The following is a 27,087-nucleotide window of genomic DNA, read 5'->3' as shown; positions in this document are numbered from 1 at the left end:
GTGATAGATAAACAAAAAAAAATAAAGTTAAAAAAATATGAGCTCAAATGAAATAACTACAAATCTTCTGGTGCACCATTTTAACAGGCCTTTAGAAACTACAACAAACCAATAAAAACAAATATCAGGCACACTATCGTCGGACTCTTCCAGTTTGGGGATCTCGTTGACGAAGGTTGTGAATACCATATCTTGCCGGGGAACTAGTAACTACAGGGACATCGACATTTCCATCTATATCTGAATCCCTTAAAATACAATCCGTTCGCTGTACATATGGTTTTAACTGGCGGATATTATGGGTCCCTTTCAAAAGTTTTCCCTTACCGTCCGCTAACCTATATGTCCATTTGGACAACTTCGCGGCCACCCTGTACGGTCCATCAAATTTCGGCGCAAGTTTCACGGCATAATTATCCGCGTTGCTCGATTGAAAATGCGTTTTTTTTAATACTAAATCACGAACGTTTAATTCGACATCCCGATGACGCTTATCGTAAGAAGCCTTCTGAGTAGCTTGCGCTTTCTCAATATTTTTACGGGCGTTTTCTAGTGCTTTGGCTACATCTTTAACAACCCTAAGAGAATGAACTTTTTCTACGTCAGCGCTCAAAAAGTGGTCGGGATCGTGTTCGCTTTGTATACTGAGTGCTATCCCACAAAAACAAAGATCTCCCGGTAAAAGGACGGGCCCTTCCCTTACCTGAGGTAAAACACCAACAACCGAATCACCCAATCACCAAAATATTCGACCAGCAATTATTTTGGGGGAAAGGGGATGGTATATTTCTTATTAATTTGATATTTCGCATTACAAGGGGTGGGGACACCCTTGGCGGAATTATTCCGACCACCCGTTAGGGGATTGGTGGTCGTCCTCACACGGCCATCCACAAACTCTGTTTCCCGGACGCCTGGGATTACAGGAGTGAGCCACTACTCCCGGCCAAAGGTTACAGGGGTAACCCTTAAAATTTGTCACATTCCCATGTTATATTCAATGGGAAAATTTCAATTTTGGGTTGTCAAAAACATTTTTGGTTGCCATGGCAAAAACAGTTGCCTATGGAGACATTTCCCTTTGGTGTTTTTCAAGTTACACGAAGGTCTAGCAAACCTCCGAGTTTGAACAAAATCGGTGCGTTACACCTCGGGTCGTCTCCTTGTAAGTTAAAACAATATTTTTATATACATGTAAATTTACATTAAATACATTTTGCAAAATAATAATAAAAAGAAAATCGGTCACATATTTTACATATACAGTGCAATAAAAAGGTGTAATGATAGTCCGTTACGTGTACAGGGTTGCCACACAACGTTCAGATTCAAATTCACTGTTTTTCCTGACCATTTTAAGAGATTTTCCCTGACTTTTTAAGGCCAAAAGTTCCAACTTTTATCAGAAGTTAACAAACTTAATTTCAGTAAAAAGGTTATGGTAATGTTGAAAAAATTAGGCCAAACTTTCAAGGAAATAAATGATAATCGCAGAATTTGTCATAGATCTTGAGTAAAATTACCTTCAAAAAGTGTCAAGATAAAATTGAATTCTCTGACTTTTCACAAACTCTTAAAATTCTCTGACCTTTCCCTGAATTTTAAGCGCCATTTTTAAATTGCCTGACTTTTCCCTGGCGTATAAATTTAATTCTTGGCTTTAAGGGTAAATTTTGAAATTTACAAGTAATTCAAAAGCGGAAGAATGGTCCAAACCAGATAAAAACATTGAAATTAAATTACGTTTCTTAAAACAAAGGAAGTTCCCATTTTAATCTTTTGTTCCTAGAAAAACAGATCAGGAACATTTCCATTATTTACCAACAAAAAACTGGGTACGGGTAAAATTTACTCTACGTATCATATGGCTGTAACCTCAATTATATTATTATAAAAAATGTTTGTCACGCATTGACGTCAGAGGCGATCTTGATAATAATAGATTGGCAAATTGAAACGAAAGGAGTGAAGTTTCTTTAATCTCGACCTGTTGGATTTTGTCCCGCAAACCGGGGATTAGGCCTACCACAACGAGGGTTATTTCAACAACTTCAACGTAGGAGGAAAACGCGTCTCATCATGTGGGGGATGATGCGTACGCTAAATTGCACCTTTGTATGAGTTTTACGGTGGCAGATGGCTTTCGTTAGAATGCGGTGATTGAATTTAGGACACGCGGTAAAAACCGATAAGTTCACCTACACTCCTTCCCTGGCCTTTCCCATATACTATATATGACGTTAAACGACGTAACTATTTTTAATGGAGGTTTTACGCGTGAAAAGTACTTAAAAAATTTAAATGTACTAAAAATTGGCATATACATAGCGTTTCTTTATGAGTTTTTTCTAATAGCGTTTTTCTTTGGTGACATAAATGTGCCAAAAATAAAAAAAACGGTTGTTGGTACGATCAAACTACTTGATAAAATTGTCTACTGCATGTGGTCAATTGACACCTAAGCCGTTTTCGACTGCCTAGAGCATCCAACCTTGAGAATATTTAGTTAAAAGGAACCACCTATGGGCTGCATTGTAAAGGATTATAAAATTAGCGAATAAGTAGATGAAAAGGGATAATAAAGCTAAACCCTAAACAAATTTGAAGAAATTTAAAAACTTACTAATAGCTCGTACCGATAGGTCTTCGAGCGAACAAAAAGACGCGAAACTCGGACCAAATTTAATTAATTTTTTTTAATTTAATTTTTCACTCGAAGATCTATTTGGTCCGAGTTTCGCGTCTTTTTGTTCGCTCGAAGACCTATCGGTACGAGCTATTAGTAAGTTTTTAAATTTCTTCAATTTTAAAAACGGACTAATTTACTTATTCGCTAATTTTATAATCCTTGAGAATATTTATCATACTAAAATCGTAACTTTTATTGGATCCCTAATTAAGCGAAATGTTTTATCTAATCTATATATTAGTTTTATGGTTACAAATTTAAACTAAAAATTTCAGTTTCTAGGCTACCTTTAACGACAACGGAGTTAATTCCCACTTACTGCACCTTTATTAACATTAATACTATATTAAAGGGCCTTTTAACAAGGTCACGAACTCTCCTTGGCCATTGATATATTTGAAATTTACTACTCCGTAAAATATTTTTCAGCGTAGCTTTCGCCATCTAACGTTATTTTTTAAAATACATCTTTGTTCAAGATCCTGGTTGGCTAAACCACGGCCAACTTTGATTTCTCGCGCATCTCTCGCGCTACAGCGGATTAGTTTTTACATTGGGGACAATATAACCACCGAGCGTGGCGCTGAACTCCTACACATTATAGTACAGTTTATAGGGGGAAAATCCTTGCTCGCGGAATTTCGACGAATGTGTTGGCCGTAGTAGCGCGAACAGCGCGTGATCAAAGTTGGCCGTGGCTAAACGGAAAGTGATATAAATGACGTCGTTAATTTGTTTGCGTAAGACGCGAGCTGCAGTTTTCTCGTTTCCCAAAAAATATCCAGACGTACAAAGAAAATTTCGGTGTCTAAAAAATATTGTTTATCGACAATTTCAAAGTTTGATTTTTGCAAAAAAACTTACCAAAATGGGATCATCTGAAAATGGTCTAATATTTAGACAAGTAACTTTTTTCTTCATCTTGTTTCCCTCACAGAGAAATACGAAACACATTTATTATATGTATACGAGTTTATAATAAAATTTTTGCCTAATCTTTAAATAATTATTTTTTAGCTTTTTGATCCTACAAGTTCAACGTACACCTATCTTATTGGAGATGATCATACGAAAGAAGCAATTCTAATTGATCCCGTTGAAGAAAAAGCGGATAGAGACATTCAATTAGTATCAGAATTGGGTCTTAAACTAATTTACGCGGGTTAGTATCTGAGGAAGTTAAAATAAAAATGTAAATTAGCAACCAGTAAACTTAACTGTTAAAACTCATTACAGCCAATACACACGTACACGCTGATCATGTGACAGGAACAGGCAAATTAAAAGAAAAAGTTGAAACTTGTAAAAGTGTAATTTCTAAAGCATCAGGGGCTAACGCAGACATTCACATGGAACCTGGAGAAGTTATCAAAATAGGAAACCAAGAGTTAGAAATTCGACCCACCCCAGGTCATACAGATGGTAAATTTTCCAAAAACGTGGTATTTTGATTATCATTTGGTAATTTTTATCACTATACTCCAATAGGCTGTGTAACTTACGTTCATCACAAAGCTGGTAAAGCCTTTACTGGTGATGCGGTACTAATAAGAGGTTGTGGTCGAACTGATTTTCAACAAGGTAAGTATTTCTACACCGCACATTGCTTAATGTTAAACTTAAAAACCAAAAACAACCTTGTAACTTAGGTTGTCCGGAAAGACTATTTGAATCCGTACATACCCAGGTGTTTTCTTTGCCAGATGACTATTTTCTTTATCCAGCCCATGATTATAAAGGTTTAAATTTTAACTAATTCTCATTGTGTGCTAATCTTTCTAATATTTTTTTTTAAATTAAAGGTCAAACTGTAACTACAGTAGGAGAAGAGAAAAAATATAACCCTCGTTTGTCTAAAAGCAAAGAGGAATTTGTTCAGATTATGAAAAATCTTAATCTAGCCTATCCTAAAATGATTGGTAATTGAAGTTAATTATCGCACGTCCCCAAAACTCATTAATATCATATACCATATTTTTATTATAGATAAAGCTGTTCCAGCAAACATGGTTTGTGGATATCACGAACTTGTTTAATTTGGCAAAACATACGCTAGGTAATTATAGGTACTTGTTTTTTATTTCTCAAGCTTCCATTGATGCTCATCAATGGTTTTACGGGAGTTTTCCATTTTGTTAATGAAACCTTGTGTTTAAAGCACCTTTGGATAACAAGCGCAGATGAAAATAGTTAATTTTGTTACAATTCTATTTCTTTAGAGAAACCTTTATTTTTTAAGTGAATTAAAATTTTATACTGTTGTGATAATGATGGTCACAAAATTTAGACACTTATGTAGTCTATAAAAGTACAATAATGACTCAAAACAAATAACCTCCTGTCTTAACATTATTCAATGAAATGTTGATATGAAAAGTAAATGACAAAAAAAAAGATGTTACCAAGTTTAAAATCTTCCTGGTCTTTCATCGCGGATTTCGCGTTCTTTCTTATCTTTGCTACGGCTCCTGGATCGGCGTTCACGGCTGCGAGAGCGTGAAGGTCTTCCTCCACCACCGCCGCCGGGTCCTCCTCCACCTCCTCCTCCTCCTCCTCCTCCACCACCACCACCACCACCAGCACCGCCGCCTACTCCACCTCCTCGTCCACCACTGCGGCTGCGCCTTCTTCTTTCCCTACTTCTGGAACGACGACGTTCTCTGCTACGAGATCTCGACACTGTACGCGACCTATAATAAAAACACTTTTGTCATTTCAAAAATGGAAATATTAATAGAAATTATAATATTACCTTCTACGTCTGCGGCGGCCATACAGTTCTCTTCTCAGTTCCCGCGATATAGGTTTCAAATGCATAAAGTTGCAAAAACCACTTCTTGTACATTCGCTGCAATTAAGTACCAGAAAAGTTTCAAAATGACTAGTGTAATACAAGATAAAAAATTAGAGATAGTTTACCCCATCTCATACTGTCTACAGCAAGCTTCCCGAAAATCAGTGACAGGAGAAAGTTCCGCATAAACTGGACGACCAGAAAACCATCGGTTATTTAGATCCGCAACTGCTTTTTCAGCATCTTCTTCCCTGCGAAACTGAAAGACATTCCGTTACTTCATATTATAAAATACAAGTAAATGTGTGCGAGCGCTTAAAATTTGCAAGTACATGAATGGGAGTTTAAGTATTAAGACTAGGAGTCTTTCTTTGAGAAATTACAAAAGGGATAGTAATCTAATAATCGGTGCTGTAAAATTACTGTAAGGACAATTTTGGTATTCTTGGGAGACAGTTCCATGATGTTTTTGCTTTACCGCCTTTTCAAAAAGTAATTTTCCAGGACTTGGCGCAACTCGAAGCCCAAATAAAAACTCGCACACCTCTAATCATGAGTTTACATTAGAAACTAACCTTGACATAGACATTTCCTACTAAATGGTCACCCAAATTATCACATACATTCATTTCTTCAATCTCTCCGTACTAAAGAAAATTATGTTTAGTTAAGGACAACTTTATTCAGCTTCATTTAATACCTTATCTTCCAACTCCACAAAAACATCTTCAAAGAAATTATCAAAGTGCTCTTGCATTTCTTCTTCACTAACGTTACCGGCAGTGGATAAACACATAACTACTGAAATTTGAAAGGGTTACTTAATCTCGTAATAACTTAGGGTATATCTTAATGTGTAGTGTATTGGTTACTACAGTGTGATCCATCGGCTGACTGCGCTGAATTCTGTGGATTGTGATAAAGGTTTTGCAAAAGTACCGTCTGTAATAGGTTTAAAGATTAGTTACTCTAAAAAAAAATTTGTATTATGAAAATTAAACCTGGCTAAAAGTTGGTTTGTTATGAATTCTCGAACAACGATCTCCATGACGGCAAGCTCCAATTTTAAAGTAAAATGAACAATTTACTCTAAAAATTAAAAATTGAAGTTGTGAGACAGACCATCAAACCTGCAGTTCATAGACAAAAGCGTCCCAAATGTTTGGGGCGCACCATCTCAAATACTTGGTTAACAAAGGCTTAACGTAAATAGTATTAAAATCTAAATTTAGCAATTGACAAAATGAAAAATTTTATAAAAACAATCAATTCTTACTTGTCTTTCTCTGTACCAAAAATTGAAGCAAGATACTCCGCCATTTCTTACTGATGATAAGAAATTAAATAATTTACAAACACAACATCGAGTTAGGCTTTAAAAAAACGTTGTAAGATATTTCCTTAATACCGATAGATGGCATGCCGATTGCCGAAACCATGGAATCTCAATTTTAACATGTCACTCACAAAAACATTTTGAGCATGCTCATTTTTGGTGTCTAAGTCCTCGGTCCGACACCATTTTGTAAATATATTTAAAAAAAAAGAGCTTGCTCATTTGTATATAATCTTGAAAAATATTTCTCCAAGTTGTAATATTGTTCTATTAACAAATGTCATTAGATATTTTCTGCTCTAACGTTAAGCATCTAAAATTCTTGCAAAAACTTGATTTTAAAAGCAGAGCAAGATGATAGAAAAACTTACCAATCTTGCAAGAAACGGAGATGTGACAGATCTCTCATCTAACATGGCAATGCCAAAAGCTACGTGAATCAGGGGACGAGAAAGGTCGTGTTGTATAAACCCCAGTAAAACCTTTGTGGTAAAACTTCGCATGTCTTAAATTGTGTCATACCTTTACTAAATCTTATAGAGTTATGTAGTACCTGAAATCGTCGGGTATTTTGTTCAAGATAGTTATATTGGCGCGTACAGCAAAATGTATAAAAATTATTTATTGGAAAATGATATCCCTACAATGAATGTGAAATCGTTTAAGTTACTACTGCACTAATTATATTTATGAATTAATTTTCCCTGTTAACTTCTTTTATACAAGTGAAACCATTTTATACAAAATGACTCAAAATAATATTCACATGAGTCTTTGGAAAATGGAGCAATTCAAGGCGTAACCGAATTTACAATCACATATTATAAAACTAAAAATTTTGAAATAGTATGTCCCTCGCATCACTCAAAAAACCAATAGGGTTTGACAAAAATGATATAAAATGAAATTTGGTCCCAAGGTTAGAACAAGGTAGTTAGTAAAACAAGAGGTAGCATTATTTAAAGCTAACAAATAATTTTTAAATATAAATTATACATAGGAAATAATCGAAGAATAGAAACCTCACTTCAAAACCCAAAAATTAATGGTACCATTCAATTTCTCATACCCTATAAATTTTGTCTACCTCGAATGATATTTACTATTGTAAATAAATTTAACTTTTTTTCACTTTGTGGTTTAATTAGAGCTAGAGAATGCCAAGAAATAGAATGTTTTGCTGCATATTTATGGATTTGACATGATGGTGCTATTGCTCAACTTCACCATAATATTAACAGCACTGATATTTAAATAAAAATAACCTTTTGATTTGTAATATTGTATAGGAACAGTTAAAATTACCTCAAAAAGCAAAAGAATGGGGAAAGAGGGGTTTTAACTCAAAATATTTCCAGTTATTGTTTTTACAAATTCATTTACAGTAAACCCAAAACTACAAATTTCACGAATTCTGGTTAGCTAAAATGATTCCTTGGTTTAGTCCAACCATATAAGGAACATTTATCGCACCACTTGTAATAGTAGCGCTTTTAATATGTCCGTCAGCGCAACTATTTACTAATCTTTTTAGTTCTTCTGCACTGTAACCCAGCAAGCTTTTCAAATCACACACAAACTTGTAAACAAAACGTTTCCCGTGAACCTGGGAATAAAAATAGAAAGTAGATGAATAGTAGCTCTGTGGTAATAGGCTGGTAAATATATACCTTAGCTATCATATCACCGTCGTAGTAGTATCGCAAAGCCCTACTAAGTTTTTCATAATTCATAGTAGGTTTATTTTTTCTTTGTCCCCAAAGTTGGGCCACCATTTCTGGGTTATTGAGCTTGAATTCTCCATCAGCCCCGATCCACTGAATATAGTCTCGACAGTTAACATCCGTTAACATCTCCAAAAGAAATTGCCATAACTGGATTTGACCATTGTTTCCTGGTGTTTTGATTATCGTAAGTTAAAACTGCGACAAATTTACAAATGCGAATGTAACATACCACTTCTATTACCGGGACAACCTTCATAAGCCACCCTAGGAGTGCCGGCTCTTGGTGTTTTAGACTTTCCACGGGCCTGAATGCTTTTTGTAACTATAGTGTAGATTTGGTTTACTTGCGGCGTATAGGACGGTTGTTGCACGACAGCTAAAAGTAAAATAAACTTCATTCCAGAAATTACATTTAGTTAATTTTAGTACGTACCAACAATTTGGCACTTTCTTAAAAGTTCGAGATGCGTCCAAAATAAGTCACTGGGATCGAAGGCAACCTTCTTACTAAAATCTGCATGGGTTAAATCGCACAACTCTTTGCCATTAATGTTCCAGTCTGCTAAAGAAATCCCGGGCAAGTTGAAATGATTCACTGCCCATCTTAGCCAATGATGGACGTGGGCCTGTGTCCACTGGCTTGGTTCTACATTAACGTTTAAGATCTTTATCATTGGGCCTATGATTTTACAAAATAAAAATGAAAAGTGAATTACCAGATGGTATTTTAAACTTCTCTTGGTGCTCTCTGAATTCCGCAGATGCCACCCATCGTGTGACTTGTTCGGCTTCTTCATTAGGCTTACGGGCGACTGCTGGTTGACCTATTTGGGTGGTTTCGGGTTCAGGTGATACTGAGACGATTTCTTCTGCGGGTTTTAAGACATCTACTATGTTGATTTTTTTAACAACTAGAAGAAATTAAACAAATAATTAAAAACTACTAATTATTTCTATGAAGTGAAAAAAGGTTGTACAATCTTTTTCAGTTATTTCAACATTAACTTGAACTAGACCCTCTCCTTGTACGCATTGGTTGACAAGATTTTTCGAAGCATCCAGCTCCTGAGCATCTTGCAAATAGAAAGAATAATCAGCCAAAGAGAAGCCAACTCTTTGCTCTAACAGTGTCTTGAGAGTTGTCAATGGCTCTGTGATGTCCATGTGTTGAGCAATGACTCCAGATGCTTCCATATCACAGCTAGAAAATTAATATATATTAAAATACTACAACTAGTAATTTTAAACATTAAATGTTCTATAAAATACCTATCATTTTGTACGTCATCACAAACCATGGTTTCCTCTATTTCAGAATCATTTGGAATCTGAATTATGTGGTTTCCTTCTGATTCTTGTGTGACAAGTGTACCAGCTTGTTGAGGTAAAAAGTCTTTGAGAGTCAGTGTGGCAACGTTTGACTCGGAGAAATTTGAAGCTAATGTTTTGGTCCTTTTTCCCTGGACATTCGTAATGCGACTGGCAGATGCCACCGCAATCCCAGCTGCCCTTTTCATCTATAATTTTAGAACACCTAAAAATTAAAGTATGTTAAGTTAAAGGAACTAACGAATCTTGAGAAAATTTATAATTCAATTTTTGAAAACACCGCCGAACGCACATCGCCCAAGTCAGAGGAATTTTCAAGGTCACACGCCCCTTCGAAATTTTGCCTAAGGCACTATAAATCGGTGCAAAAAAATGGCTTTCAATAATTGACAAAATGATCCCCACAAACATGCTACGCAGAACACCCTTAATTTTCTAAAATTTGGTATTGTCGAATTAAAACAAAACGCATAATTTAAACTGCGTAGATTTATATAATTTTCCTGTAAGTCTTCGAAACATTGAACTCAAATAAAATGCAACATTTTGTATTTCCGTTTCAACATTTTTCAAAGGAAGAGGAACAAAGGGAACGAGATGTCCCATTTCCGGATGTGACGCGCGAAATTATACCCACCTTTATCTTTAGGCGTGTACGCTTTCGATTTAGATAATTAATACACGAAAATTTCCAGCTAAATTTATTTTTCACGAACAAATTAAACAAACGTAAACTTCTTACCAAAAGACACTTAAAACGAATGCCTTTTTAACATTTTCATCTTTTCGAGAAACAGGAACAGGATATTGCAGACAGGAGGAAACCGAACCGACCACTGTCACGTGACCGGATTTGCGGATCTCGCTCAATCACGGAATTCAGCGCGACTTCGCGAGATAGAAGTGTAGAGGTAAACTCCGCAGCTCGCCCTTTTACCCGACTTTTCACGTTCCTAAACTATTTTTACGATTGATTTTTGTAACGTTTCTTGTTTGGAGTTGTTCTTAAACTCAAGTCAAATCAGGGGTCAAACCAAGTACAAAATTTTGTGGTAAGTTTGGCTTCAAATAAATTTATTGCAATTAGTAATTAACTAAAATTTTCAGGTTTTAATATGAGGATGAATGTCCAAAGGATAATTACCCCTTCTAAAAATGCGGTTAAATTATATTTCCAAAGGAATATGGGAGTTGCTTCGGTTTTATATGCCCAAGCAAGTGACCCAATCCAAAAGCTCTTCCTAGATAAACTTGGTGAATATGTGAAAAAGAGCAAGTCAGTGAAATTTTTGTAACCAAAAATTAAGGTGGTATTTGTTATTAACATGATGTATTAACGAAGGGCGCAAGGTGGTGGTCTGGTAGATGTAACGCCAGACCAAAAGAAAGCTTTAGATGACCAGATAAATAAAATTAAAGTTCAATACGGAGGAGGAAAAGACGTTGACATGACAAAATTCCCTGCATTACAATTTCCAGGTAATTTTTTTTAATAATTTTTTAAATAAAGGCCTCAAATAACTTTTTTTTAATTTTTGCAGAACCAAAATTGGATCCAATTAATATGGAAAACAAATAATTGTTATCTTTACTTCTAGCTTAAATAAAAATCCTTAATAAAATTAAATAAACTGTAGGTACTAAATTAGGAATGTAATAATTATTTTTAAAATATACAATTAGAAAATTTTAGTTATAATCCAATAGTTACAGTCTGTACATTTAAAATATTAGAAACCAACTCTGACAGTAAAGGCATGTGGTAAAACCTAGGAAATTAATTTTATTAAAACTTAAAACTAAGGTATAAATTTCAATTGAACATACTTTGCTATTGTTTCGAAGATTTTTAACTTCTTTGTGTAGTCTTCATTTGGTATTAATGTTTTAAACTGACCCACACATTCACAATAACGAGTCATATTGGGTTTTTTAATCTGCAAATGATAATATAAAAATGTGCTGGGTAGATTGCCAAAATTTTAAACCTACCATATTGCATTTTGAACATTCTAAATCTTGCAAAACTTGAGACATGATTTTTTGTTGAATAGAATCAATCAGCATACTCTCAATTTCTTGATTATCATACGGTCCTTGACAAGCCGTACATAATAATTGCGGTCTAGAGACATGATTTAAGTTAAATTTACTTTAATTCTAATAAAGAATTTTGAGAAACACAACACTTACATATCAGTATCATTTCGAATATCGTATGGATCACGACAAAGATTTAAATCGCTGCATTGATTGCAAACTTGACAAATTACCTCTGGCAAGACTAAAGAAGCGCAGGGATCTTCCCAAACTGCTAAATCGCTGTATTCCCCAACTCCAATCAATTTTAAAAGATCTCTCTGTATTTTTCTCACTTGATCAGTTATGTTGCTGTCCAAAGACAATACCTAGAAAAATATTCTACAGCAGCTTTCTCATAAAGCCAAATTATTCATTACTCATACCTTGCATAAGCATTTGACAAATTCTAAGGAAGGGTTTCCCAATTTTAAATGTGAACCTGGAAGGGAAGGGAATACATTTGTTCCATTAGGCCCAGAGTTTGCGTATGGCAAGCGTTTGTGAATTCTTTCTGTTAACCTGTTGGAACAAAATTTTATATGAACATAATAATTTACAAATCTTAACTTACGAGTAAAGCTTTTGAGAAAATTCTCCTGTGATAAATTCTTGGCAATAATTAGCCATTGTGTCCTTAGATTTAATGAAAAACAAAAAAAATCAGTGAAAAAGAGAATCTAAATTACAGAATATTTTTAACAAACCTCCAGTTGACTGCCATCAATTCTAACTACTGGAGTTTGTCCGGGGGTTATTTTATTATAGTGCTCCCGGCAATGTATATACACAGAATGAATATATTCACCAATAGCCATCTGAATTAAATTAATCAATATTAGTATGGCCCTTGGTAGGAAGTGTTTAAGCATAAAATCACCTGGAAATTTTCTTGTACTTTGCCCAATTGGGGTAAATATTTGGCCATATTCCAATTAACATCTAACGTAATCTAGAAGAAAAGGCAAACGTTAATGAACCAAAGCTATTTGATAGCAATAGCTACAATTCAAATTCTGTGCACCCCCCCAGAAAATACTTTTCCTTCTCCTTAACTGCAAATAGTATGAGGGGAATGGCAATGATCAGCACAAATGTGAAACATTCATTGAGTATTTCTCTCAAATGCCAAGTGAAGATATGTGTATGAACCATTTTATGAGACAAAGAATGGGTGATGATATTAACCAACATTGCAACTGGACCCTCACAATTTGGTTCAATAACTTATTATTTCACTTATATAATAAACAAAATACCTCTTTTTCATCATCAGCTTCCTCACTATTGTCATCTTCATTCTCAGTAGGGCGGTTTTTCTCCATTGTTTCCTCCTCATTTTCATCTTTACCACGAACACCAGCAAAGTTTGCTGGATCAAGCCACATGATGTATTCCCAACCGCCTTGATAGGAAATGTGGAGACCATGGAAAAGATCTTTGGATCGTATACTTCTTAACACAAAATTGACATAAGCAACCGCATCGGACAATCTGTGTCTCTTGGTACAGAGAATGAACTTATTGCAGTTGGCATGGACTATGGTGGCTCCTAACCTCTGGAACTCAGCCACTATTTGGACAAACATTTTCTTCATGAGGTTGTTAACAATTCTCTTTAACGCCGGATCATAGAGAATTGACTGAGGAGATCTCAGCCATCTAGAAAACACCTAATTACATCTCCATGACTTTAAAACACCATTAATACAAAGATTTACCGGTAGAAATGAATTAGTTGACTGTCAGCAAATATATTTTTAAATGCAGCCACATCACGCATCCAACTGCTAACCATATTTCTCATAGTTTTAAATGCCATGGCGCACAATGAAGATTCGTCGTAGCTAGCTAAGGTATCAGCCACATTTCCACCCATCATGTCTTCGATGCTATAAGAACCTGCCATGGTATCGAAAGAAATCCCAGAACTAATTCCTTCAGTTTCCATCAGATTGTGAGATTGCATGATGGAGTTCACAGCCAAACCATCTATATCCAACTCAATACTAACGGAGCTGTAGGCTCCAGGCTTATTTATTTCCATCAGACCAAGATTTTCGGTTTCAACTATCAACCTATTATCATCCAGTTCTTTACCACCAAAATCAGGTCTTTCAGAGAGAGAACACCAAAGTACAATATTTTGCTTCAATAAATGACGAGCATAAAAGACATCTGAGCCAAAAATAGCAGTATCTTGAGGCAGGTTTCCCAAAGGAACATGCAAATACTTGCACTGCTCGAGCATTGCCTAAATAATAATAATAGGTTAATAAATTAATCTGATAGCAAATATTAGCCTTTTATCCATTTACAGATAAAACTGCTTCCACATTGAGAAAATGACGAATCATCGCTTTCGCTCCAACTTTTTGCCAGTCCAAAACTTGGTACAAAGCTTCGTTGTCTTGAATGTGAATAGGAACGAGGGGAAATTCAGCCATTCCTGGCATCAATAGGCACAAATCATTTGGACCTGTGAAAGAAAAACCAAATATCATTACAAACTTTGTTAATTAAAGAGATTTGGAGAACTTAACTATAAATGGACTGGACTGCCAACATAGTAGCTCCTCTCATTTCATCTTTATATAATGATAGTTGCCTCTGGATTATTCTGTAGACTTGTTTCAAATCAGTTTCGTGTCGAATGTCAAAAGTGTAGTCAGATTCTGGGAGAAGGGTTTCTTTCATGCCAGAGTTGATTCTAAAATTAAACAACGGACAGTTGGAAATAACAAAACTCTTACAAATTTACGAGCATAATTATACAGTTTAAAATTTACTTTAACATCCGTTGATTGCCATAAAGATTGTTCAAATTCGGCATTTGATTCGATCTGACAGTATCAACTACAACAATGGCAGCTTTCTTCGATGGTGGGAAAAATAAACCAAAGATAGCTTTGCTTCCACTGTAAATTTAACACTGCTAGATTTACCAAGTTTCATATTTTTTATAAAATTTTGAGACTTACACAGCAAAATGATAAAAATATACGAATTTCAAGGAGCCTGCGGACAAATAATGATGTTGAGCTAAGCTTCTGAAATCTAAATCTCTAAAATCAAAAGTGTCCGCATCCTATAAAAGGGTAAAACATTTCACCATCGACAAAGATTTTATGCTCAAAAGAACTTATACTTTAGATGAATATTTCTTAACGTGTTGTCTATTGACAATGCAAAGGCAGCCCAAAGTAACAAGAACTCGAAATTCTAGTGGAACTTGAGTTTCATAAATCCCTTCCACATCAGGTGATGACAATTCAGCCAATAATTCGCTGAAACAGATTATTATATAAATTATTATTTTCTATTAAATTTTAATAAAGGGTGGGCGAATAGCATTATTAGCCAATCGAGACACATATCGAATACCCAAATATTTTAAAATCAAATGCTGAGACGAATAGTTTTCGATCCAATACCGAATAGTTAGGCTTAATCCAAATACTACCTTATCAAATATTTGTTGAATAATATGCCGAATAGAGGTCCAAATATTAGTCCAAAAACAGGTGTAATAGTCAAAATATTTTAAATTCTAATATCTAAATAGTAGTACTGAATTATTTAATGACCTATGACGTAAATAAAAAAACTAAAACTATCTGTACACACAAAAAAGTATCTATTGAGAGGCAACTGACCAATGACGTACGTTTTTTTATATAGAATTGACCTATAGATTCTTTTTTCTAACCGTTAACCGCCAGGTGAGAGCTCTACCATAGAAATTTCTCCCCCGCAAAGCAGGTTTAGGCTTCACCCTACCCATAGACAGCCAATTGGGGAGGTGGGATTAAGTCTATATTTTCCGAATGATAGAAATGATATTCGATCAAATACCAAGAAACGTTTATTCGTCTCGATATTCGACCCAATTATTCAGTTAATTTGGTTATTCGCACAGCCTTAATTTTAATAGTGGAAAGTTATTTACTCGCTGTGCTGTTGAAATAGTGTCTCAGGCAAAGAATATTCATATAAATTATAAACTGGATGAGATCTTGGCAAGATACGAGACACTTTCTTGAATACTAATTTAAAAAGTGTAAAAAATTTAATTGTCAGTATACCTGTGGTTATTTAACTTTTCATCTAACTTATTATCAGGGCAATGCAACCACCTAAAAAGTTGAATTACCAATTTTCAATGTACTAACATGTATTTTCATTCTGTTTCGGACTTTTTTGATTAACATAAAATATTCGTGGAACGGAAAGTTTGATATGATGTAAATCACCACCAATAAGGGCCCAAAGGCGGAAAAGACCAGGTTCGTTAGTTTCTGCAATCTAAGAGGGAAAAAACAGATAAGACTATCATCCCTATTAAATTTTTGTTTATGTGTAAATTTATTACCTGTATGATTTCCCAGTAAGAATCTAAGACTGTTCTTTGTGTTTTCCTCAAGAAACCACTTAAGCTGGCTCTGGCACCAGTCCTAACTACAATTCCAGAACCGGTACAATCATCATTTTCATCCGTTCTTCTTTTCTTGGTTTTAATAGCTTTCCTCTGTTTACTTTGATAAGCCCATTTCTTCTTTTGATAATGAAGCCAATTTATACGATCCGCCTATTACAAAAAAAAAATTGTAAAATAAATGGAATAGAAAATGGAATAAAAACTTCTTACTCGACTGGTGCCAAAAGGAGGAGGAGGTCCAAAGGTTTCGCGCCAAGATTTGGTATAGTCATCTTTATTACTAGCAGTGTCATTCGGACTGTCCCTTTTCCTCTTATTGACTACCACATTAATTCTTCCTTTAGGACTTTTGGCGGATAATATATCTTCAATATCAGGGGTCTCGTAGCTGGAAGGTTGAGGTGGTGGCTCTTTGGGTAAAGATTTGAACAACTCGCTTATTTTCTTTTGTTTGAGCGTGTCAGTCTTTTCTAATAACCTTTTGTGCAACCAAACTGGATGGCTAACTCGAGGAACTGGATTCGAAATCTGTGGAAGAAGTAAATTAATTAATTTAATTTAATAAAATAACTCAAAAAATATCTTTTGAAAGAGTACTTGTTGCAAAGCAGCTGGAATGGTGATTATTTTCTGAATTGTGCTACCGAGTCTTTCAATGTAATAGTCCCAATCTAATATGTCTCTAATGTCAAAACTATTCATGGCAGGAGCTTTAAGCCATTTACGAAGATAATGCTTGCGTACACTCGATTCAGTTTGAAAGATCGTTAAAGGAATGGCTCTATAAAAAATTTACGGTTAAAGTGAGCAATTCCTTTTTTTAATGAGTATCACCTTTCGGTAACTGGAGCGCCTTCGGGTTTTTTGGAAATGATATAACGACAATTCAGCCCTGCATCTTTCACCATTTGATCTCCGAGAAACTAATATAAAGCTTATTATATTAAGATTTGCAATTTTTATAAATAGACAGCAATTAAAATTAAATTACCTCAGCCAAACGTTTAGCGGTACTAATGGATGTTGACTTTTGACTACCATATTCTTCCAACTTTCGCGACATGTTTTTGTTTTCAGAAATAAGTTCGAATAATTCCTCATCTGGCATGTTGGCAGCCTGAAAACGAAAGTACACTTATAAACTATATTGTAAAAAAAAGTGCTGTAATGTTTTAACTATACCTTGCTGTATAAAACATCAAGCCAATAATCAGCAATTAGAGCTACGGAGGCATAGCACTCTTCCAAATTATCACCTTTGAGAAAAGCTTCAAAAACTGATGACTGGAAAATTTTAATAAGTTGCAGTTCCCCACGTCTTTTCACTTCGAAACCTTTAAGCTCAGCAATGGATCCATCAAAGTTGAAAACAGCATATCTATAGTAATAAAAATATATATACAAGGTTTTAGACAAAATTAAAATTTTGAAGTACCTCTTCTTTAGTTTTTTTCCCTCCTCTTTGGACGCTGGTAAGACCATTGCTAAATAAGGACCATCAACTTCGAAGAAAATTGAATTTTCTTCTCTAATGCTGTATTTTAGGTCTACACCGTCTTCTAATTCATGATATTGATCATTCGTATAATGATCCTAGAAAATAAGTCAGGACCATTTTATGTAAATAATTTACACTTTTAAATTATATACTCACTTTGACCATCAAGTTTAATACAGCACCAGGATATGATATGGTCAACTTTGGCTTTTTGGGATTTCTTGTTTTAACCACGAAATTCTCTGGAAATGAGGATGGTAAAATACACCAAATACCGTCAGTATCCAATTCCAATGGGCGTCTGAAAATTATTTTACAATTGTGATTTACTACTGGCCAAAGAAATGGTGGGAACACAAACTGACCCTATTTGTTCAATAAGTTCCCTGGCTCTCATAATGATTCCCGCCCCTGTGTGACAAACAATCCCTGCCATTTCCATACTGTACCATCGAGCACTAGTAAGAGAGATAGTTTTAACTCCAGCTTCAAATACTAGCTAGAATCTATAACGCTACTCGGAATGATTATCTAGTACACTTCCTAAAGTGAAATATTCATAACCAAGAGCGCATACCAATACCTTCAGCATTAACTCAAATCTATAGGTTATGTAACTTATTTTGCTCTTTTAAACATTAATGATCAACTATAGAAATATTGTGAATTCTCCTAGAACTGTGGTGATACAACAAATCAGTTCTTCTGTCGTGTCTCTTTTCAATGCCTATGTGGAATCAGAAATCCTTAGCTTTTAAAAGTTTGAATGTCAGAGTTTTACATCAATTATCACAACAAAACTAATTTCTACGGCCAAATACCACAGGGGATATGGCAGATGATTATTCCAAGTAGCTTTATTGATACTGGATAGTAAGATCTTACCCTTTTCTCATTACATATCCGTAAAAGGAATTTAAAATACATTTGTGGGCTAGCTGCAAGGAATCATATAAAACCTCTAAATTTTTCGCTGATTTGATTTCCGCAGCATCATTTTTAGAAACTGCATCAGACACCTTCTTTTTGGCAACTTTCAGTAATCCTTTAAACTCATATCTCCTGTCGCGGAAAGCTCTAACAGTGTCAACGTAGAAAGAATTTTCTTTCTGACAAATTGTGGTATGACGAACCTCGGTTCGAGTGATGTGGACCTTCTTATAGGCTTTTCTGCAGTAATCTGCAATAAAGAAAAAGCTTCAAGTCCAGTCTGTTGAAACTGGTAATTAACCCTCAAATATACCAGATAAACGTTTTTTTTCAGCCGCTGCCTGTTCTTCCCTAGTCAATTCGTGAAACGCTCTTGGTTTTCCATTGGGGAAAAGGGGTGGAAATTTCTCAGTTTCTAACTGTTGTTGAATTCTTTGAAATTCTGATCGGCTAGCAGGCACTAAAAATTAAGAAGGGGGTGTAGGAGTGGTTAGCACTTTCGCCTCGCAGCAAGAGAAGCCGGGTTCAATCCCAGCTTGTGGCACTGTGTGAAAACTCTGAACAACTCCTTCTGCATTGAGTTTGCTAGTTCTCCCCCCACTGGTTTAAGGGGTTTTCCCCCGAGCTCTTCGGATTCCCCTTCCGTAAAAACTTGTTGCGGTTAACGGTGTAGGGAGCTGTTGGCTTGCGTGGCATGCAGGGCTTGTCACCACCCTCCTATGCATTGTAACCAGGCCACCTGAATTAATGGCTTTAAAAGTCGCTTGAAAAAGGTTTTTTTTAATGGATTTTCTTTTATATTGTGGTGCTTTTTAGCTATGTATATATAAACCTGTAACACATTTTAATCATTAGTGTTCGGTTTTGTTAATTATAACTACACAGTGTTCTGTTCTCTTTAACTATGTCATTTAAATTAAGAATTTATTGCTAAAATTACTGTCTCGTCAATTCATCAACTTTGCTGGTGTTGAATCAATTACTTCAAAAATTATCCTAATTTTTCAGTATTTAAAACAGAAATATATGTATACAAAAACTTACTATATTCTCCTCTCCACGTCCAAGGCATGCTTCTTTGGCATTTGGCCCCTGGTTTGTTAAAGTCGCATGCTGCACACATGGCTTCATCAACCATGGCTGAAGGCTAAATTATAAATAAACAAATCAACACTCATCTACTGTATATTTCCGAAATATTGTGTCTCCGTCTCGTTATAGGTGTTTACACCCTTTGCCTTAGAACGCCGAAGCTTTGCACAATCATTCTGAATATACTAAGTAAGCAAAACGTGTCATTTACATGTCAGCTCTACCAAAATAAGGTACTTGAGCCCCCTTTAGTCTTGCTCCACTTATCCATTATCATAATATTGTTAACCATAGAAATCTGTGCTGGTAGTATTCAATGGTATGAGAGACTTTTAATTTAAAGATATTGCATTCCTTTTAATATATTTGGTTTATTAGTGTCTTAAACTCAGGGAATGCAACTTAATGTATAATGTACTTTAATTTTACTGATTTGCTAAATGGTGTAAGTGGATTGTGTATTCACTTTTGGGTTGTGCATTTAACTTATGGATAGCATTTTACACTAAGAATAATACGATCTAATGAATTAGCTTTGGGCCTAGACAAAAGGATGAGCTACCCAGCTGGTGATAAAGTTATTTTCATTAAAGGGGACTATGCTTTTCTTGGCTTGATTGAGGCTGGCATTGATTCCTTGTTCCCTTTTCTTCGTCTCCCTTCCTCCCCTATACCTAATCCTCGGACTGCTCGTAGTAGAGCCTTTAAGTCTGCTACTTGGTCCAAGCTCCAACGTGATAAGACACGTGGTTGTCCTACTTTGGTTTTAGAATTATATCGTAAGGCTTCCTGCTCCTATTCATAAAGCAGGCCTTCCACTTATAGACCCATTAGTAATTTAAATCAAACCCAACTCCATTAATGTTTTCACTATTTCCCAACTTGGATTTCTGTCCAAATGGCTAGATGAGGGGTTTAGAGTGTATGTTATTTATCTTGATTTCTCCAACGTATTTGATTCCATCCCTCATTCGTGTCTTATTAATTCCCTCCAGTCTACCAGAATAGTGGAGTATGCCCTGGCTTGGCTGAGAGATTACTTTAGTGGGTAAAGGCAAAGGGTTGTTATTAATGGTCATGAGTCGGAGTGATCCCCTATCAGTAAAGGTACCTCCAAAAATTATTAAGTGACTATATAACTCCCTCTATTTGACTACTATTCCCTTATCTGGACCCCGCACTTAGAATCTGAAAAATTTCAACTCCAAAAAGCTCAAAATCAGTTTACAAAACTTACCACTAAATTTAATAAACTTCCAAGCCCTAGCCCACTTAAAATTTCTTAATATTCAGTCTACAGTGACTCGTCATAAAATTAACAATATTTGCCTCTTACACAATTTTTGTTCATAATAACCTAATTCTAAAATTAACTACCTCAAACTTCCTAAACCCTAGGCCATCACTGCTACCCATCTAAATTCGTTTTCCCATAGTGTCATAAATGACTGGTACTCTCTCTCTTATTCTATAATTTCCCAGCCTAATTATTCTAAATTTAAAAGTTTACTTGTTGCACATTTTAGAACTTCTAAATTCCCAGGTTTGGTATTTTTGTTTATATTCTAATTGTATTTTTCCCATTCTTTATTTTAATTTAAAAAAAATATTTTGCAGTTTTTGTAGCAATTTTCATGTATCTACGTTATTTTTCTTTCAGCTTGATATCATTTATTAATATATTATTATGGTGTATCTTTTTGGTATGCCTGTACACAAGCCGGGAACTCAGCTTAACAGACAAATAACTATTCATTAAATAAATAAATAAAATTACTTGTAGCCTGTTTGTTAGAATAATATTAGGATACATGGCGCCGACATCTAAATGGTAAATGATAGGGTTCTCCAATCTTGCTGGACAATCTCTAAGGGCAGCCAATTTCTCCTCAATTTCTTTCAAAACCTCATCCATATTTGTAACATCTTCTAAAGGCACTTTTTCCTCTTCCACAATTGCGTGTTTCATAGTTTTATGAACATCATCAATTAGTTTTTGAAAGGCCTCGGGCACCTTAGATAAAATTTATTTATTCGAAATTGAATAATAATGAAATATAACAACTGTTTATACCAAACGGAAGCGGCATGGTAAATTAGCTCTAAATACTCCAGCTTCTAAAGCTTCAACATGACCTCCCACGTAGGTTTCTTGATCAAGAACGTGGCCATCTTCAGTAAGCTTATTGAGGATTGTCTCTTGCTTATTCGGATAGATAATATTAGCGTGGAAAGCTTCCACCATTAACAGAGCTTCACACAATGTGCCAGACCCTTTACGCAAGACCTTTGAACAGGGGGTAAAAATTACAATTGATATAAACAAAACATTCAAGCTTCTTCAATCACCTCATCAGGGCACATGGGAATGATAGTGCAGAGAGCAAATATGAAAGGATGGACGTATTTCATGTATAAGTAATAGGTAGCGACCGCATCGGAGACTGAGTAAGTGGCCATAACTTGAGGCTGTTCACTGGCCATACGACACATTTCCTCTGGGTCTAGCTCGACAGGATCATATCGCAGTTTTGCTTTAGCCACAGCTTTCAGACCTTGGCTACCAACAGGCAGGTAACTGTCTCTTTTCACCCAATGAAGACAATCCATATGAACACAAGGACGACTCAAATAATAGCCATCTCGGCTCTGGGAAAAGCCTATCTCTTTTAGCATGTCTAAATTATTAATGGCTGCTCTGGCCTCAACAAAAGGCCTACAATTGTTTGTTAAAAAAATTCTTAATATTGCAATAATTTGTTCACTACAAATTTGAGAAGTACTTACCAATCAAAATTATCACCATTATATGACACAATAACCAATGGTTTCACTTCTAACACATGATCCAAGAACTTTTGAATAAGGGCAGCCTTAGAAATTAAAAGGACATTTAGATTTTTATAAACCTAATTTTGACATATTTTCAGTTGGCATGCCTCATTTTCTTCATTAAAAATGATAAAAGGTCCCTCAAATTCAGGTTTCGGAGTGTATTCAAAATCATCAACATCACTAGATACAATTTCCCGGTTTGTGATTAAATACCCCTGTCCATCGATCATGTAGGAAATCATCATAATTTGATCGGAACTACTATCTGGGAATTTTAACGGAAGCTTGGTTGTTTCAATGTCATAAGCTAACACTGTCAAATCCTGAAATTGCAAAGTATCAGTCAACTAAAATTTAGTAAAAATTTACATGGTTATATTACAGGCATTTCCAATATATCCGGTCGATGTTTAATTTCAGGTGCTTGGGTTCCATGACCGAACACAGAGTACCAATGACCAACAAAGATTTTTAAATCTATGGAAACCCTAACATGATATGGGACATCATACTCCCTATTTCAACAAAAACCAAAAATTACATACGAAAATAAATATAAATTTTCTTAGAGACAGGTGTACCTTATGGCAACAATACTCTCGAATTGATCGGATTTCTTACTTGGCCCTTCTTCATCAACATTTTTACTAAAATTTAAACAATAATTCAAAACTCTTCATCCAAATTTTATAGCTGTTTTAAAACTACTTCAATAGAAAATCCACATGTCCAACTGATGATTTTTCTCTGGATTCATTTTTCTTTATGATCAGGACAAGGTCTTTCCTGGCTTTTACTAGATCGGTCACAGTCAAAAAAGAAAGCTTTATGTATGTCCTTTTCAGACCAATTAGGTGATTTGGCTATTACAACGGAAACTTTGAGATTATTACAGAAATTACGATCTTATGAGTTGAATTTAATGGGAACCCCACCAGATCCAAATCTTCCTTCTTGATTATGTCAACATGGTTAACTGTACCAGCAAACTTTCTGGACAAGAACGAAGTTGCATCTCTTTCAAAACCTTCTTTAGCAGCTACATAAAAATAGGGCATGAAAGGCAATGAAACTTTGAAACGACTACCATCTTCTTCAATGAAATAGTAGTCAATAGCGCTAGTCATCCTTTTATCTTCATCCAACATTTCTGTCTAAAATAGTCAACAGACAATTGAAAATATATTTAAAAACTGCATATACTAATAATATACCGGTTGCATATTGATGAGCCAACCAATCCTTTCAACAGGGTCTCTATAACGCTCAAACCCATATTTAGCATCAATCTCGTCATTAAATCGCGCTTCTCTGAGTCTTTTCTCTGAAGAATCTTCTTTGCTGTTAATAATAACTATAATTATGCATTTCTACATAGGCATAGTAGTAGAATAAAAATCTCACATTGTGAAGCCAGCATTCTCGGTTGCATTTTCTTTACTCACCCCACCTTTCCATTTACTATTATCTTTCTTGAATCTTCCGGAATTAAATAGAGGCATACTAATTAAACATTAAAGTTATATCTAAAAATTTGACACATAGGAGAAGAACTGCCTGAGAAGACAAACACTTTCAACACGTGATGCATACGAAAGTGGCGGGAAATGCAGCTGCTGCAGCACAACGCTTTGCTTACAAAAACGTTTGCCATCTGTTGGTGACTTTCGGTAGATTGAAAAGGTCGATTACATTTAATTTTTGTCACCTTGCATATAGGATCCATATAACGGTGTACATTCGTAAAATAGAGTAAGAAAGTTGATGCTAAGTGGTTTAGAAATTTGTAAGTAAAAAATGGCGATTATCTTGGCTAGGCTCGCAAATTTCACACCAACTATACCGAAGTAATTACAATATATCTAATTATATTTATGGAAACTTAATTCTCCCTTTATACTTAGAATATCTCTGTTGGTAAAAACCAACAATGGCCAGTTTATACATACTGCAATTTATCCTTTGCAGTTTCAATTTACACCCATTCTAAAGTAAGTCCCTTCAGTCCAATTTAATGTAAATAAACAGATTCTGAATTGTATTTTTTATCGACATAACTCTTTTTTTAAAAAAGCGCGGAACCATTGAAGAGAAAGAAAAGAATAGACCCTGCCATTGTGAAAATGAGGGAGGACAGAAAGAAACGTAAAATTGAAAAGGGAATCAGACAATTACAAAAAGCTGCAAAAACATTAAAACCCATAGAAGAGATAGAAATATCCCCAAAACTGAAAAAGGAATTGCAGTAAGCCAAAATAAATTTAAGGAGTATTGGTCTATTAATTGCTACCTTAGTTCCAAAAAAATAGAATAAGATTTATAACCGTTATTAAAGTTGAAATATTTTTATTAAAAAAAGCAAGAAAATTTGGTTACTTGGTTTTAGAATTACAGTAGCTTGCAAAATAATCATGATAAATTTTACAAACTTGATTTCGTAGTTTGAGGCAAAGGAAAATTGAACCTTTATCATACCAAGAAAATGAATATAGGGATAGCCTTCAAAGGAAGTGGTCACATTACAAATTAGAACAGCACAAGGCAGAGATGGAGTCAATAGAAAGAATCATGTTATGTCAAGAAAAAGCCCTTAAAGCCTTAAGAGTAGAGTCTGAAGAACTTTACCAAAGTGCTATACAGGTATGGTATAAACAAATATTTATCCCTTAGGTTTATATTGAAGTTGGTAATTTACAGGTAGATGAATGTTTAATCCCATTTAAAGTGTCTGGACCCACACTTACCCCAGCTATCACTAAATATGAAGTCCCAGATGGAGACTACACAGACATAACAAGAAAGTGGAGATAATTTGTAGGTTTTAATAAAACTCAAATAAAATTTATTTAAAAAATACTGAAAGGCGCTTTGGTATGAATTTACATTATTGGCAAAACCTTTTTTTCAAAATTTGGATGGCCCTTAAAAGGGCCGTTTTTTTAAGTTTTTAGTTGACTTAAGCACGTTCACCACGAATTCTTCTTGCCAATTGAATGTCTTTGGGCATAATGGTTACTCTCTTGGCATGGATAGCGCACAAATTAGTATCTTCAAAAAGACCAACCAGATAGGCTTCACTAGCTTCTTGGAGAGCCATGACAGCAGAGCTCTGGAATCGGAGATCAGTCTTGAAATCTTGTGCAATTTCTCTCACCAAGCGTTGGAATGGCAGTTTGCGGATGAGAAGTTCCGTAGATTTCTGGTAACGACGGATTTCACGAAGAGCAACCGTTCCAGGTCTGTAACGATGGGGTTTCTTGACACCTCCAGTAGCTGGAGCACTTTTCCTCGCAGCCTTAGTCGCCAATTGCTTGCGAGGAGCCTTTCCTCCTGTTGATTTACGAGCAGTCTGCTTGGTACGGGCCATATTTTCAATAATACGGAGAAGTCGATCAGTATACGATCACAACGAACGGTAAACGAATAATAAATGAAATTGTACGCGTACAATCTTTTTATAGGAACTGGCAGATCTTGGTATATTTGGCGCCTTATATCTGTTAGCCAATAGCGTAACAGTTCATCTCACATTGGCCCCCTGGATTGAAATCTCATTCGTTATTCGTTGTTCACTCTCGTTTCTGATTGGTTTACAAAATGATCTACAATCCGACGAAAATATTCCCTTAAAAATAGCGTATTGATGGGGCGTGAAATATTTGCGCGCTAAAGTTAAAGTTGACTTCCCATTTCGAAAATTATACGAAAGTAATTTAATAAATCACCTTTAATTATTAGACAATAGGCCTCAAAACGTCTATTAGTATCTTAAGAATTACTGAATTTTATGTTCAATATAATATGTTACTATGTACCCAATTTAAGCTCTCTTAAATTGTTTCAAAATTTTACATTTTCTGTAAACAATCGAACGAATTTTGATACTTGCTACTATATCGAGTTCGACTTTCTGTTTACTCGAAATTTTAACAATTTCATTTACTGAGTAAATAATGAAGTTAAGCCACTACAGGAAAAGTTAAGAGTGAACTTAAGTGTTAATGTACATAATAACCTAGGTCTAACATGTAAGAGTGCAGAATATATACATTAAAACTAGGTCTAACTTGTAGAAATGTAAGATCTAATGAGTAGAATGTAGACGCAGCTTTTTTTGTGTAAAAGTTGTTTAGCATATCTGGCCTGTTGCAAAAGTGCTAGCCCATAGAATTTAACATGTGCGATTCTAGCAAAGCAGACTTTTGCAACGGGGCCTAAGATTCCTCCAACCAATTTCTATTTTATAGCAAACGATCCCTTGTTATTTTAGTACAAAATGTTTATCTATTAAACAAAATTACGTACCTGTTAAAATTTCGAAATAGACCTATAAATAGGCT

General features: G+C 35.1%; 7 protein-coding genes across 15 annotated transcripts; 3 read left to right on the top strand and 4 right to left on the bottom strand.

The window, feature by feature from the left end:
• The first annotated feature begins 3,304 nt into the window (after positions 1 to 3,304).
• LOC149933156 (persulfide dioxygenase ETHE1, mitochondrial) lies at positions 3,305 to 5,411 on the top strand. 3 transcript variants are annotated; one of them, XM_090156532.1, is made up of 8 exons: positions 3,305 to 3,593; positions 3,707 to 3,851; positions 3,926 to 4,111; positions 4,178 to 4,270; positions 4,339 to 4,428; positions 4,492 to 4,608; positions 4,676 to 4,745; positions 4,848 to 5,411. In XM_090156532.1, the coding sequence occupies exons 1-7, from the start codon at positions 3,408 to 3,410 to the stop codon at positions 4,723 to 4,725; spliced, it is 867 nt and encodes a 288-aa protein (XP_090012658.1). In that variant the 5' UTR covers positions 3,305 to 3,407; the 3' UTR covers positions 4,726 to 4,745; positions 4,848 to 5,411. The 3 variants fall into 3 exon arrangements, with proteins under 3 accessions (XP_090012658.1, XP_090012657.1, XP_090012656.1); XM_090156531.1 differs by having other exon boundaries at positions 4,676 to 4,755; XM_090156530.1 differs by having other exon boundaries at positions 3,306 to 3,593; positions 4,676 to 5,411.
• Positions 5,097 to 6,918, bottom strand: U2af38 (U2 small nuclear riboprotein auxiliary factor 38). 2 transcript variants are annotated; one of them, XM_090156528.1, is made up of 8 exons: positions 6,760 to 6,918; positions 6,485 to 6,572; positions 6,356 to 6,425; positions 6,184 to 6,284; positions 6,059 to 6,130; positions 5,609 to 5,742; positions 5,442 to 5,537; positions 5,097 to 5,379 (listed from the first exon to the last, which is right to left on the bottom strand). In XM_090156528.1, exons 1-8 carry the CDS (start codon positions 6,801 to 6,803, stop codon positions 5,097 to 5,099), a joined length of 888 nt encoding a protein of 295 aa, XP_090012654.1. In that variant the 5' UTR covers positions 6,804 to 6,918. The 2 variants fall into 2 exon arrangements, with proteins under 2 accessions (XP_090012654.1, XP_090012655.1); XM_090156529.1 differs by having other exon boundaries at positions 6,359 to 6,425.
• A 510-nt stretch (positions 6,919 to 7,428) lies between these two features.
• Positions 7,429 to 10,759, bottom strand: Ets97D (DNA-binding protein Ets97D). Of its 4 annotated transcripts, none has more exons than XM_090156524.1 (8): positions 10,618 to 10,759; positions 9,816 to 10,080; positions 9,524 to 9,747; positions 9,263 to 9,457; positions 8,980 to 9,192; positions 8,776 to 8,922; positions 8,490 to 8,713; positions 7,429 to 8,425 (listed from the first exon to the last, which is right to left on the bottom strand). In XM_090156524.1, the coding sequence occupies exons 2-8, from the start codon at positions 10,061 to 10,063 to the stop codon at positions 8,225 to 8,227; spliced, it is 1,452 nt and encodes a 483-aa protein (XP_090012650.1). In that variant the 5' UTR covers positions 10,064 to 10,080; positions 10,618 to 10,759; the 3' UTR covers positions 7,429 to 8,224. The 4 variants fall into 4 exon arrangements, with proteins under 4 accessions (XP_090012650.1, XP_090012653.1, XP_090012651.1 ...); XM_090156527.1 differs by having other exon boundaries at positions 9,816 to 10,063; positions 10,618 to 10,745; XM_090156525.1 differs by having other exon boundaries at positions 10,513 to 10,627.
• A 21-nt stretch (positions 10,760 to 10,780) lies between these two features.
• ATPsynCF6 (ATP synthase, coupling factor 6) lies at positions 10,781 to 11,523 on the top strand. The gene is made up of 4 exons (XM_090156537.1): positions 10,781 to 10,927; positions 10,983 to 11,151; positions 11,218 to 11,354; positions 11,417 to 11,523. The coding sequence occupies exons 2-4, from the start codon at positions 10,991 to 10,993 to the stop codon at positions 11,452 to 11,454; spliced, it is 336 nt and encodes a 111-aa protein (XP_090012663.1). The 5' UTR covers positions 10,781 to 10,927; positions 10,983 to 10,990; the 3' UTR covers positions 11,455 to 11,523.
• On the bottom strand, positions 11,445 to 24,339 carry PolE1 (DNA polymerase epsilon catalytic subunit 1). Of its 2 annotated transcripts, none has more exons than XM_090156522.1 (40): positions 24,152 to 24,339; positions 23,962 to 24,088; positions 23,683 to 23,901; positions 23,456 to 23,610; positions 23,329 to 23,394; positions 23,130 to 23,262; positions 22,852 to 23,070; positions 22,700 to 22,785; positions 22,262 to 22,628; positions 21,987 to 22,199; positions 21,690 to 21,926; positions 19,865 to 19,967; positions 19,134 to 19,280; positions 18,776 to 19,070; positions 18,256 to 18,348; positions 18,047 to 18,191; positions 17,828 to 17,985; positions 17,575 to 17,770; positions 17,384 to 17,509; positions 17,227 to 17,315; positions 16,990 to 17,173; positions 16,603 to 16,920; positions 16,327 to 16,542; positions 16,127 to 16,259; positions 15,904 to 16,000; positions 15,103 to 15,241; positions 14,936 to 15,042; positions 14,744 to 14,872; positions 14,498 to 14,664; positions 14,273 to 14,433; positions 13,676 to 14,208; positions 13,214 to 13,616; positions 12,835 to 12,906; positions 12,662 to 12,772; positions 12,529 to 12,596; positions 12,341 to 12,476; positions 12,069 to 12,283; positions 11,868 to 12,000; positions 11,703 to 11,812; positions 11,445 to 11,644 (listed from the first exon to the last, which is right to left on the bottom strand). In XM_090156522.1, exons 1-40 carry the CDS (start codon positions 24,247 to 24,249, stop codon positions 11,569 to 11,571), a joined length of 6,780 nt encoding a protein of 2,259 aa, XP_090012648.1. In that variant the 5' UTR covers positions 24,250 to 24,339; the 3' UTR covers positions 11,445 to 11,568. The 2 variants fall into 2 exon arrangements, with proteins under 2 accessions (XP_090012648.1, XP_090012649.1); XM_090156523.1 differs by having other exon boundaries at positions 12,529 to 12,590.
• Positions 24,340 to 24,470: 131 nt separating this feature from the next.
• Positions 24,471 to 25,609, top strand: mRpL40 (mitochondrial ribosomal protein L40). 2 transcript variants are annotated; one of them, XM_090156534.1, is made up of 5 exons: positions 24,471 to 24,594; positions 24,652 to 24,738; positions 24,822 to 24,992; positions 25,189 to 25,387; positions 25,473 to 25,609. In XM_090156534.1, exons 1-5 carry the CDS (start codon positions 24,545 to 24,547, stop codon positions 25,539 to 25,541), a joined length of 576 nt encoding a protein of 191 aa, XP_090012660.1. In that variant the 5' UTR covers positions 24,471 to 24,544; the 3' UTR covers positions 25,542 to 25,609. The 2 variants fall into 2 exon arrangements, with proteins under 2 accessions (XP_090012660.1, XP_090012659.1); XM_090156533.1 differs by having other exon boundaries at positions 24,472 to 24,594; positions 25,445 to 25,609.
• Positions 25,538 to 26,197, bottom strand: LOC149933150 (histone H3). The gene has a single exon (XM_090156535.1). The coding sequence runs from the start codon at positions 26,112 to 26,114 to the stop codon at positions 25,704 to 25,706; it is 411 nt and encodes a 136-aa protein (XP_090012661.1). The 5' UTR covers positions 26,115 to 26,197; the 3' UTR covers positions 25,538 to 25,703.
• Positions 26,198 to 27,087: the final 890 nt, after the last annotated feature.

The sequence above is a fragment of the Leiobunum rupestre genome, chromosome 8 (assembly GCF_980474605.1).
Source record: "Leiobunum rupestre chromosome 8, qqLeiRupe1.1.hap1, whole genome shotgun sequence".
Taxonomy (NCBI): domain Eukaryota; kingdom Metazoa; phylum Arthropoda; class Arachnida; order Opiliones; family Sclerosomatidae; genus Leiobunum; species Leiobunum rupestre.
The sequence above is the reverse complement of the archived record's forward strand: the minus strand, read 5'-3'. Positions and strand labels throughout refer to the sequence as shown.